Source organism: Mauremys reevesii, linkage group 7 (assembly GCF_016161935.1).
Source record: "Mauremys reevesii isolate NIE-2019 linkage group 7, ASM1616193v1, whole genome shotgun sequence".
Taxonomy (NCBI): domain Eukaryota; kingdom Metazoa; phylum Chordata; order Testudines; family Geoemydidae; genus Mauremys; species Mauremys reevesii.
The window spans coordinates 92,138,838-92,152,008 of record NC_052629.1 but is presented as its reverse complement, the minus strand read 5'-3'; the positions used below and the strand labels follow the sequence as shown (position 1 = coordinate 92,152,008).

The 13,171-nt window shown below is 46.0% G+C and overlaps 1 protein-coding gene across 1 annotated transcript; it reads right to left on the bottom strand.

Moving 5' to 3' along the window:
• Positions 1 to 2,790: 2,790 nt before the first annotated feature.
• BARX1 (BARX homeobox 1) lies at positions 2,791 to 8,883 on the bottom strand. Its single transcript, XM_039482084.1, has 4 exons — positions 8,391 to 8,883; positions 4,852 to 5,140; positions 4,304 to 4,388; positions 2,791 to 3,610 (listed from the first exon to the last, which is right to left on the bottom strand). The coding sequence occupies exons 1-4, from the start codon at positions 8,593 to 8,595 to the stop codon at positions 3,446 to 3,448; spliced, it is 744 nt and encodes a 247-aa protein (XP_039338018.1). The 5' UTR covers positions 8,596 to 8,883; the 3' UTR covers positions 2,791 to 3,445.
• Positions 8,884 to 13,171: the final 4,288 nt, after the last annotated feature.

Below are 13,171 nucleotides of genomic sequence, written 5' to 3'. Positions count from 1 at the left end.
TTGACAACATATTTCACCCCTCCAGGGATGGATGCTTCAAAGTACAATGCGCAGAAAACTTCTCACGAAATAGTTCGTATTTGTATACAACACACCTTCGGAGAAGAAAATGACTGCCTGGCGCGCTAGGATGCCCTCATTTCCGTCAGGCCCGGGTGGGTAGGAAGGAATTAAGATGCTTTAAGAGGTCTCCAGAACAAATGCTCTCTTTGCTCTCTCTGGTAGACCAGCAGTTTGTTTCCTGCGGCGTTTTTGTTTTTAAAGGACAATTGCATGTTTCCGCAGCTACGCTGCGATTTGATAACTCAACAGAAAAAAAAGTACAATCTGTATTCAGACAGGCAGGATCTCACGCTATTCTGCTATTCATCTCAGCAGTTAACAAAACAGTCCCCGTAACATAGCCCGGGCATGGAATCATTGACTATATATATTACATGCAATAGGTGAAAGATTCTCGCAGCCCGTGACATTTACGAGTTGAGAGTGGAACCGGGCTGGGGGGAGCTATAATTCACTGCAATGAGTTCAGCAGAGCCAACAGCTCTCTTCCAGCGCTATCACCGAGACACCTAATCAGTTTTCAGGCTTGCTTCGTACTTTCAATACTCCACCCCGATGAAATTAATAGCTGGCGGAGATATGGAAAGGAAGCGATGGGCAGCCAGGGTCCCCAGGCGGCGGAAACCGGTGTCGCCCAGTTGATTTCAGAGGAGTTAAACTGACGCACACCAGCTGAGAATGTAGGCAAAGTAGTCTGTAACTGACGACTCCAAGAGTCGGAGGAGCAGAGGGCAGGTTGTGGGCACAGACCACCTGGATGGAGGCATCATAAAAAATCCCTAGCGCGCAATCCTTCCCCTTCCCGCCCCCGCCGACACCTCTAATTCCCACGGCTCATCTTAATGGGGAGGGGGGGAGTCAGACAAGCCAAAATCCTTTACCAGCCCAAGAAGCTATTCTCTTACAACGAGCGAACCTAGGATCCGTGGTGTTTCCATCCGCCCATTTACCTGAGATACCCTATTTCCTAAACATCATAATCAGCTCCAGACTCTTCTCTTTTAATGTGCGATTACGAGTCAGCCCCTGGGGTGTGTGTGTTCTATCTGGGGTTTCCTGAATATTTTTCTCTCTCCTTATTTTGAATAATCGTTTATGTTGCCCGAAAAGGGCTCACCCGACAGAGCAGCATCCTAACTTGAGAGCGCTCTGTGTAGATAGGATCACGTGATGCGGTTGAACGTGGGGATATTCCAGGTAGCATTTCCGAAATTGTTAGACACAGATTCACACAGATAACAGAGAGGGCCCGTCTGCTTTCTACAGACTCTGGGTGTGGGCCCGAGCCTATCAGCCCCTACATTTAAGATAAAACAAATACCATCGTGTGTAAAGTATCATAGTGTTACCAGCAACTGATTTATTTTATTTTATTTTATTTTTTACAAAAAACTTCCACTTGCCGCACAGTGTTAAAATCATGCTGGTAAATTCGATGGAGAATTCGTGGAATCGAACATGCGTTTAGGAATCACTGAATTAATCCTCCAGATTTTAAAGAATGGGTGATTTGATACATTACAGGAGGCAACTCATCTACGTCACTCTGTTTTTGTGACGTATAGCTTTCGAACATTCTAATGTGCTATCTAGCTGTGTGTAACTTCTCGGCAGCTTCGAGGGGCCCGTTTATATCGTTTGGTTCACGCTGTTTCACTGCGGATTTCTCTTGCTCGGCACTTCTCATAGTAAATGTCTAGAGCACTAGAGAAAAACTGTTATCAAGAGAACTTTCTTTGACGTAAATGTTAATGTGAATATTTACATACTGAATTAATATTGTATTTTCAGTATATTTTACACGGTTTCGATTTTTTTGTGTTAATGTTTACCGGATACAAGAAAAAATACCATCCAGTTAAAAACTTTTAAACCGCTTCATTTCTCCTTAGAGGAAGTATGATGTGTGGCTACATGTCGAGTTAAAACGTAGCTATTTAAATATATAAATATAGGGTGACACTGTTCCAGGGTGTTGCGCAGAGTAATTAAAGATCAAATTCGGTCTATAGTTTCACCATTTTCTTAGGGACCCGATCATTTATACTCCATTGAAGTTGATGAGGGATCGGACGTTATATGAGAGAACACACAAAATATGGCATACGGGAAATTAGTGTTGGTTTTATGTAGGCAGGCCAGATAACGATTTGCTTATTATTAAACCAAATAATGTATAAAACCCATTTTGTGCCATTTAGGGAGAATCATCGGCTTCGAAATCTTGTATATTTTAAATGTTTTGGTGGTCTTCTAAAAAGTAACACGATAGCTAGGCTATCCACTTTCACATATTGCCACACCCACAGCAAGAAACTCTGTTTCGCCTCTAATTTAAGGCATAACATCATTTAACATATTTACTGTGCAGACATACCACTTTTTACTTGCTAACAGAAGTTATACGAAAATCAGTCAGTGAAATATATATATATAAATGCAATGCGTGAAATATACTAAATACGGACTCGCGCCTTCCCAAGATGAGGGAAGTTGGGCCGAGTAAAAATTTAAGGATTGTGCCCCTTAAATCCGTGCTACTCTGCGGGTGAGAATTTACTAGTGAAAATGAATACTGTACTGTATCACAAATGGAAGAAATAAAGCCACTGGAATACAGTGTGTCTCTGGAACAGAGTTGTGTATCCTCTGTTTCATTATGATCTGTCAATTAACTTGTATTTGAATAGCTAACAGGAAAACTGCTTCTACTAATACACAAACACATTACCTTACTGAAAGCAACAGGTCATAAAATACTTTATTGAAATAAAGTAAATATCTTGCATTAACTGATCATAAAATGCAGTTTTCGGATTACTTGGGGCACCACAGGATTGTCGACAGCAAGTAGGCTTAAAATAACAGTAACAAGCTCCTCCTGACCCTTTCAGGTTGTCATACAAAATACAACAATCTTCCATCTCAGAGCTCCCAAACCGATACAGAGAAAGAGAAACGGCTGTGTTTTTCCTTATGTACATGGGGGAAGAAAAAGAGGGGGAAAGGAATCAATATTAAATACAACGGAAATCAAATGGTAATAATAATCCACTAACCATTTTGTCACCCATCTTCTTCCACCTTGCATCTTCCTGTGGAACAGAACGCTGCATGGGCCTTGTCTATTTATCCTGCTCCTCATTCCACATTGTGGAAACTAGGTTTTAAAATAGAAGGGAGTGCATGAGGCCTAACAAATGCATGGCACACAAGTCTAAGGATCAGTCCACTGCTGCGGGTGGTGTGTTTCTCATCGTTAATCCAGTCTTTAAAATGTTCAGGTCTCCTTAGAGAAGGCACTTGATCGATGCTGTTTTGTAAGTCTTTGTGCTGTTTGGCACGCTCACGAGGCATCCTTGATTTTTTTATTTTGATTTTTTTATTCCTCCTGGTTGACTTCACAGGGCGAGTTTAGGCTTTCCGCTTGTTTCTCTGCTTCCTTGGCTCGCTCCTGCTCTGTAAGCTGCTCGCTGGTTGGGATGGAGTTTTTCTTTGGACGGCCTTTAGGTTTGGTGGGAGATTCAAGGCCCCCGCCTTGTAATACCTGGAAAACAGAAGGACGTGCCATAATAAAACCACGTTTAAAGGTGCCTGATACAAGGGCTTTATCCTGTTGTGAAAGCTATAGGCTGGCCTATATTAAAGTAAAAAATTATAATGAGAATCAAAAATATATTCTATGTCCCCAGTATTTCAACACCAGGGCTGGGAGGCAGCCAACTAAAACCGCTTACAGCTGGCTTGAATCATGACTGGGTTGCATTTACTGCTTTAACGGCTCTTCTCTACCTCTATAGATCACCTCCCTCAGCCCTTGGTCCTGAATATCCTGGAGGAGGGCGGGGGGGCATATCCTCAAATCCCCGGAGTAGACTTGGCTATTAGTTTCTTTCCCCGTCTTCCTGTGCTCCGCTACGTTGTGCCTTTGTGCAGTTGCATTTTTACAAGCCCTTCTGCTGTTCATGATAGATGCCCCCTTCTGTCATAGCCAGCGGGGCTGGGTTTGCAGACCTCTGTCACCAACAACGTAGAAAAGGGAGAGAAGATATATCCGAACAACGAGCAAATCAGGGTACACACAGGGAGATGTTAGATTCGACGAGCGAATAATCTAACCCCCTTTTCCTATTCCAGCAAGTGCCTAATGTTCCCTGATGCAATCAGATATCGGCCAGCAACCAACTCCTACAGGGGGAAAAGACCCGAGGCTTTACAGACAGACAAGTAGCACACTTACTATTTTCTTCCATTTCATTCGCCTATTTTGGTACCACGTTTTCACCTGAAGTTGACTGAGACCCAGGGACTCTGCCAGGTCTATTCTGCAAGGCGAGAGAGGACACACGTACTGCCATCAGAAAGCCACCCACTTGCCAGTCAAAACCCCACTGCTCAGATAACACCACTTCGCTCCCCTCCCCCATTGGTGTATATTGTTCCTTAAGGAAGGATTCGGACTATCGGGCGTTCCCGGCCCTCTTTCCCCACCCCCACCTAGCTTCTGTTCAGCAGATATCTGAACTGGGGGAGGGGAGAGTGACCCAAACTAACCTGGGCTGTGGGTGGGTAAATATTGCACTAGTTTCCTTGGAGCTCTTTGATTCGCTCTGGTGAATCACAAAATGCCCCGGGGGAAGACTGGCTTCGCTTCACGGGCTGGTAACCCAGCCCGGCTAGCCCCCTGCGCTGCCCGCCCTGAGGCTGCAGGGCAGAACTGGGTTTATGGCTGGGAACCCAATAGGTACCGCCCGCCCGCCCGGCAGCGGCTCCTGGGCCCGCCCTCACCTGTCCGGCGTGGAGAGGTATTTCTGTTTCTCGAAGCGCTTCTCCAGCCCCATCAGCTGCAGCTCGGTGAACACCGTGCGGCTCCGGCGCCCTTTCTTGGCTTTGCTGCCCTGCTCCGGGGGTCCCGGCTCCAGCTTCCCCCGGAGGTGCAGCTCCAGCGGGAGGTGAGGGGATCCCGAGCTGCCCTGCAGCCCCGAACCTGCAGCCAGCAGGGCCGAACCCAGGCCCGAGCAGCCCAAGGGGGCCAGGGGAAATTTGAACACCGCCGCCTGCTCAGCCTTCAGCACCGCTGCGAAGAGAAAGACACGGTGAGAGCAGGCAGGAGCCTGTGGCACGTATGTAGCGCTCGCTTAGCTTCCCCAGATGCCAGCATGGCTGTGGACGTGTTTCAGATATGCCGTGCCCATGTCCCAAGCCAGGCCCTAATACAGCTGAGAGGCCCCGGGTACCGCCTGGGAAAAAAGGAATAATAGGGTCAGATGGAAAAATGAAGGAAATGTGGAGTCCTGCGGGGAAACGGGATGGAGTTTAGTGGGGGAAAATGGGTGACTTGCTGAGCTTTGTGGGTGGATCCAAATAAACTAATACGATGAGCATTTAACATTACCATCCAGCAAGATTTGAAGGGTTGGAAGGCTCCTTTTCAAACGAGTTTAATCTTCATTCGGTGTGGGGGGAAATTAAGCTGGGAATATTTTATATTTCAACTGTAAAGCGATCGCGTTGTATTGCTGTAGTCTTGCATCTCTTAAACATCACCAGTACAGAAACAACGTGAACGTCATTGTTCGGGGGGAAATGAGTAAAGTGCAACACAACTAAGGAAAGGGGGGAAGATTAAAATATTTCCAATTACGAGAATGAAATGTTCACAGGTCAATACTCTTAAATCTAAGTCTATTTTTTAAAAAGGTAGCCAATATTCTTCAGCCTAGTTCTATATATTTCTTAATGATTGATTTTTCCCCGTTCAGTAAATATCTTGCTGTAATATAAAAATCCCGATCCAAATATGATCGACTTGTTATTATGTAAACATATTTTTAAATTTAAGATAGCAGTTGATAATTAATAGTTTGGGATTACAAGTGGGTATAATTTAAAATAATTTAGTATGTAATAGTACCTAAAGGTACTATAAAGGTCCTAGTTCTTGGCCATAGAATAAATAATCTATATAATAGAATAATATAGCGTACATGGACTGGAGGTTATAGCACTACTATATATATCTAATTTTAGTCCAAAGGCCCTGTATAGTTATATAGTATTTTCGTTCTTTGCGTTTTCATTCATTCTAATAAAATATTAATTTTGATAACAGTCTAGAATACTGCCACATTTTGCATGGCTTACTGTAAAACAATATGCTACAGAAAGGGTTTATTCTAATTTAAATTCACAAGCAAACCCATCGTTAAATGTATTACTGAATCACAATCAAAACATTCAGGTCTAACCTTTCTCGATCCAAAATATTATAGTAACGCCTAACAAATTATTTTTGAACTGGCGATTCTTCTCTGAACCACGTATTTAGTTTCAACTCTCTTATTTGATGTATAAAATCAAATTGACAAATGACCTCCTGGAAGTTTAGTTTGCTAATAGCAGGCTAAGAAACTATATAAACTTACAATTCAAGCATCCCTTCCCGGAGCCCCCCACATGCCCCTCACAAGTAGGAAGTCCTTTCCCTATTAATCTTGAGGAGGAAACAGCAAAAGACCTGGCTCAACGCATATGCAGAATTAGCTTGGAAATAATGAATAATTCATTCGGTATATTACAAAGCGTTGATGGGGGAGAAAATAAAAGTACAGTATGCTGCACTCGCAAGAGCAATTTAAATTAAAACACAAACCAATTATCTTTAACTGCCTCGGACAGCAAAGAAACTACAGGGATAATCAGGATTTTGTAAGAAAAATGTTTCTAAAAGGTTTTTCGGACTCCCTCTCCCGGGACTGAATATAAATTGTGTTGCAGAAGCAAGAACTTTTATTACCCCAGTTTAGGAATCCGCTCCTGCTCCTCCTGAAGTCAACGGGAGTTTTGCCATGATATTTTATAAACATCATTATACTTGGTTTAACATTTTAAAGGAGCATTTGAGTTCGGCAGGTCTGTGAAAACCATTCCCCCCACAGAGCAATTGTTGCTCTGATTCTTTATGCAAACAATAAACTGTGGTTTTTTGTATTTTATTCTTTTTTCTATGATAAAGAAAGGTTTGGTTCAAGGTAGCTTTGGAAAGGCCAGTTTTCAAATTCAGAAGCCACAGATGGTTTGCTTATTGTGCCTGTAATATATTAGTAATATATTACATACGTCTAGATATATATGTTACACTCTATATATTACACTGTATATGCACACACGAGTAATGTTCTATGTACTACATTACTAATATATAGACAAGCTCTATATTTGTCTCTCTGCCGTACAATACAATCATCATAACTTCCATGATCTTCCAGAGACGTTTTCTCTAAATAGGATGGGACTCATAAGGCCCAAACTTTCATAAAGCCCAAGCGTGTCGGCCTATGTTGAATTTAAGAAGGCAAAGAGCCTGTCTGAATACTTACAAACCGCTTACTCACATTACTAACCCAATCGTTTATTTTAATCTGTAGTGAATTATATGATCTTCATTCTGAAAATAATCCTGACACGTAATGTGAAAAAAATGTTGGGCAATTCTTTGGCGGAAAAAGATTAGAAATGCCACATACTATTTTGAAAGGTTTTTTGTTTTGTTTTCCTCGTGTAATTACAGTGTGTAGTTTACCAGGCTAAGATTCCGTCCTGCGCAGAAGGAAAAAAAAAGTTTTTTCCCAACTGAAAGTAATCAGATGGAATGAGAAGGAAACAGGCTGTTCCCTATGATGAGCCCCATAAAATCAGTTATAATAGAAAAATGCAGCTCAAACACTTGGGGAAAAGGGAAAAAGAACAAAGTTTGTTTCACGCCAGTTATGTACAGACTATTTAGATGTGTGAGAAACCTGCTTCCGTTGGAATCCTGTTTGGAAAAAAAAATCTTGTTATTTTAAATCATCCTTCCTGGGTGTGTGTGTGAGGTATTTGTTTGGCTGTGGCCTAAACTTCTGGCATGAAACTACATGAAAGGGATCGTCCTCGTGGCATATAAACACAGATCCGTTTGTGAAAGGCTCTGTCTGCCGCACTTGGCCACTGAACGGATCCCTGAATAAAGAGAGCTGCTTCGTGTTTCCACCATGACCCCAGCTCCCCTGTGCAGTGGCGCTTTGCCATCAGGCGCGCTGACAAACAGCGGAAGAAAGGTCTACGCTTGTTACCGTCTGGTGACGACCCCCGCCATCCCCGGGACCTGCACTGCCCCAGGGGCCCAGCTGGTTCCCCGGGGACGGAGCTAATGAACGGGACTGTCACTCTGGGCATAGCGAGCCCCTGTCCTCCCCCTGCCCCTAGTCTGGGAGCCGCTGCAGGGCTGATGCGGACGGAGGCTGCTCCTCGGCCTGTGGGGGGGCTAGCGAGGCCGCGGGACGTACCTAGGTGGTTGTGGTAGGGTCGGGCTGAGAGCAGCGCCTGCACCCCGAACTTGAGGAGCTCTCCCGCCGGCGCCGAGACCTTGGAGTCGGGATGATCCGTCAGGATTTCCTCGATCATAAAACTCCGGTAGCGATGCGAGCGGTGGTCAGGGAAGACTTCCGCGGGGAAATAATGCGCGGCTCCCAGGTCCAGGGGATGCTGCATCCTTCCCGCTGCGGGCCAGCCCCCAGGCCAGACCCCAGGGACGCCCCCAGCCCCTTTCCTCCGGGAGGCGCCGGCTCTCTCCGCCGCGGGCTGCACAGATCCTGCCGGGCTCGCCCTAGAGCCGCCCTCCGCCTGGTGCCTCTGGAAGGGCGCCCAGGGACCTCGGGCAGGCTTTGTCCATTCTCCCTCCTGGCGAAGCGCGCAGCTTCCCCGCAGCCCGGGTAGCCTTTCCCCTTCGGAGGGGCTCGAGGGGCCAGCGCTCGGCGTGTGCTTGCCCCGACCGCCCCCCCCCCTCTTCCTTCCCCGCTGCACCGAGTGGCTGAAGATCTCCTTAAGGAGTGAGCACAGGCTGGAAAAGTTACAACCTCATGCTGCAGGAGGCACGTCATAGGAGAGCTCTTTCTCCGCCCCAGGACTGAAGACAGCAGCCTATTATATTCCTGACCTGAGTCTGGGACTGTCGGAGCTGGATTGGGGCGGTGGGCGGAGGGGGAGGGGAAAGAGGGGGCGCTTAGTACCTGGAAACGAAAGGTTAGGGAAGAGCGTCTAACCTGTGCCATATAAAGCAAATTAACCAGCGATGCCCGATTTGAAGCTAAAGGTACTTTACAGCAATTACGCGCCGCCAGCCCACTCCCAACAAGAAGAGGAATGTGCCAGCGGTTTAGAAATGCTGGAGCTGCACTTACCCTCTAGGATGTGCAACGTCCTATTGGTTTTAAATGTAGTCACAGGACGTTTTCCAAACGCAAAGCCCGCTCTCCTTCGTAGCTAATCTACCCGTTTAGTTGTGTACTGCCCTGCAGGTGAGACACACTTCAAAGAGCCTGTCAAATATTGTGCATTCCATGAAAAACCCCAAGGTTCACGGATGTACAATTTAACACGCGATCGCCTTGCGCAGTGTTTGCCGTTCCCCGGTTCCATTTTCGGAATGTCCCAGTCCCTGTTCGCCTTTAACTCCCGCAAATATCCCGTTTGGCCCTAACCAAAGCACGGGGAAAGGGGATAAGCTTTTGCTGCAAGCAGCAAGTCATTTACTTTCTCCTCTCTGATGCCAAGTGTGGAGAAGGAAAACACTGAAATAAGGACAAGTGATTCCTCCCAATACCTAGAGGCTACGAACATTATCGCACATTGTCTGAAGCCAAGGAGCAGCCCCGGCCTCCTAGTCCTGCAATAAAAACGTCAAAAACGAAACCCAAAGGCGCACCGCAAGGTTTTCCAAGGCAGGAGAAACGGATGAAGAATAATAGCGCAGTGTGTTCAACCCAGGTGAGTTAAATCATTTGTCACCCGGATTAGCAAAATTATAATCCCTCAACCCTCTCTACCACCTCTGCCTAGGATTGTTTGCCATTGACACAGCAAATCTGTGGCAAGCCACGAGTCGCTAACCGAAGGGGAAATTATCCTCGGACTAACGCAGTGTCTGAGATCTCGGGAACCGCGTGCCACAAACCCAACACCCCGGGACGCTAATGAGGGTCTTTCCCACTCGATGGAGTCTGCTGGGTCTTTCGGGGAAGACAAGAGTTTTCAGAACTGCGGATCACCTAAGGAAACCAGGGGGTTAAATTCACTTCCTCCAAAGTGACCTGGCTTCGCTCAGGGTCATCAGCAGGGACTGGGGAGGTGAAAGGTTCCCTTTGCCTTCGAACCCCAGTTGCCTCCATAGATGTAAAGAGGTTCCTCCTTCCTACCCTAGCCCTGTTTTAAACCTGGGCCTGGCTGTGAACTTTGATCTCATAGACGTACTGGGCGAAAACAGCATATATATCAGCCCCTCTATTTGCCTTCCATAACCCTTAGCAACAACTACTGCGGAGGAACATGGAGAAGGCCCAGGGACAGCTCTGCAGTCCTTATTCGGGCAAGATTCCCGCTTAGATCCACGGGAGCGGTGCCTGTCCGGGACTAGGTAAGGGACTGCAGGATCGGGCCCTGGCCAGAGAAAGGAAGATCGATTTCGGAATGGATGGCGAAGTTCAGGGCACGTACCGGGGCCTGGGTGAAGGCTTCACCAAGCTGGATGGCTTTCTCCTGATGGGGCGCGCTGGTGGCGTGGCTAAGGCACAGGGAGCGCTCAGGCTTGGGAAGTCTACTCGTGTTCCCCGTGAGTCTGCAGGGGTGGGGTGGGTTGATGGTATTATTGCTGCCCTCGAGCTATGCAGCCAGGCTGCTTGCAAATAGCGAGTAGTTCATATTTTCATGTCTGAGGACTGCTCGATCCGTCTGCAATGGAAATCAGTGGGAAACTCCCATTGCTCGGGATCGCCCCCTGAAAGAGGACGTGGTTGGGCCTGATCCTTCCTCAGGAAAACAATGGAGGGCTGCGGGATCGGGCTTCAAAAGGTGAAATGGAAAGACCAAACTTACAGTGGTTCCCAAACTGGCACTGGGAGTGTCTGCCCACGTCCTGCTTCCTTTCGGAAACAAGGCTCCTGGGATGAGCTGTTATCAGACCCCGCGTAGGTAGATGGGTAGGTAGCAGGCAGAGAGAGAAACACCCGCTTGAAAGGAAAGATTTATATCTGGCAATTTACGGAGTTTCAGATTTCCTTTTTCTAAAACCATTTCTGTTGAACCATAACAGAGACTCGCTGGATTCACCACAGATCAGAGACGAACCGTGTCTATGCCAAGCCTCGGTAAACAATTTAAAGGAACTGATGGTGGTGGTGGAGGGAAGGAATCACTGATTATATTCGTTTATTTGTATAGCCCTTTTACAGATATTTTGCATAGAACAATGGGATTCGTTTATTTTCCAGAGACCCTATTTCATGCAGGGCAGCCTATAATTAATGAAAGATTTATACATATGATTTATGTATTTCAGGCAAGATCTGTGCACCTGGGAATCAATACAGCCAAATCAGTCTACAGAAAATTTAAGCAACAACAGATTCGTGGTGTTCTAATTTTAACATGGTTTTGGAAGTCTTTTAATTTCCATTTCTCCATGAGATGAAAGGAGGCTCTTAATGTTCGTAAGATACATTATGAGCGGGCTATTTTATAAATGGAAAACCGTTATCTAGTTAAACTCCATGGGAAGAAACAAAGCGTCTTTGATCACACGCTGCGTGTTACCAATGCGAAGTTTGTAGCTAAACGCCATGTCAATTGGGGGGAAATCTGCAATTCGTTTCTTTTAATTTGGGGTTTTTATTCCAAAGGTAATGGCCAATATTTTACTGGGCTTTTGTTGTCTGAGGAAACTATTAAATGTGTTTTCAGGGAGTCCTTTGCTCCAGGAAAAGCAATCTAACCTTCTTTGCTGCTCCTCGCGTGACACAAAGAGAATTGGGAGGAAAGTCGATCTCATCTCCTCCTAGATGTGAAACTAGTAGACTAGTCTCCTTATTTATAGCGTTAGCTGAAACAATGTTGTTTTAAGTATCAGAGGGGTAGCCGTGTTAGTCTGGTTCTGTAAAAGCAGCAAAGAATCCTGTGGCACCTTATAGACTAACAGACGTTTTGCAGCATGAGCTTTCGTGGGTGAATGCCCACTTCGTCGGATGCTGTTGTTTTAGCACGTTTTCTCAGCCGTTTCCCTGGGAATGCGTCTGTGGGAGCTGGCATCCTTATATCGGAATGCGTTCTCGGAGCGGGTTCTGTAGCTGGAAATATTCCGGACAAACTGCCGAAGTCCTTGACCGGGCATGATTGCCACTGGACCCAACTACAGCTCCAAGGACTGCAGGATTTCTCTCTCTCTCTCTCTTGAGAGCTTGACCGTATTTTAACAGGGACCTGTACTCACTATCAATTGTAAGGCTAACTTCAACAGCCAAAGGCAGCAGCAGTCTCGCCTCTTCATGGGTCCCACTCTGCAGTCCTCAGCCGGATAAAAACCCAATTGAAGTCGATGGGAAATTTGCCTAGTCCCAGCCCACGCTACAAATCATTGACCAGAGTGCGTTCCCGCATGTCTGGAGCGGACAGAGCGCTCAGAGACATGCGCAAGCACTGGGGGAAAGTGATTGTGAGCGAACTTTTATCACCAGAAAAGGGGGCTCTATAGGGGCTTATAATTTTCATTGCACGGCTCTCCTATCACCATCCACACTGAATTGACCTAAGAGCTGCCGGTCCTTGCTCTCACGGAAGTTTAGGGGTTTTTTTTGCCAACGACAGCAAGATCTGACCACGGATGTGGAGGCTACAGTGTAAATAGATCACTGGTTTTCTTTCTTTCTTTCTTTCTTAATTAACAAAGAAAATATTCTTTACTATGAAATTCGTTATGGCACTTTGAAAATGAGGATTGTTTCCGTTTCCAGCGTTCCTCACAAGAGAGCTACATGAAGCTTGAAAAACATCTCCGAGTGTAAAAGCATCTGCCCCGTTGCCCGCCGTCCCTTCCTAACAGCACTGTGCAAAAAGACCCCGATATTTTTAGGGCTGTGAAAAACAGGCGCAAAAGCTGGTTCACTCTGTTGAAGCCCCTTTGGCTTGCAGCGAGGAGCTGGTTTGTTCCTCTCAATCAAAACAGCCATAGAAGCCATTAATTTGCCTCCTAGGAAAGCTGGTAACATGTTTCAAATTAATAATTGTCCACGTCAATTTC

Excerpts from the sequence above, each read along its gene's own strand:
- BARX1 (XM_039482084.1), bottom strand. The coding sequence starts at position 8,595 with ATGCAGCATCCCCTGGACCTGGGAGCCGCGCATTATTTCCCCGCGGAA. Across the intron at positions 5,141-8,390 it reads ACCCTACCACAACCACCTAG|CGGTGCTGAAGGCTGAGCAG; the intron begins GTACGTCCCGCG and ends TTCTCTTCGCAG. Across the intron at positions 4,389-4,851 it reads TACCTCTCCACGCCGGACAG|AATAGACCTGGCAGAGTCCC; the intron begins GTGAGGGCGGGC and ends CTCGCCTTGCAG.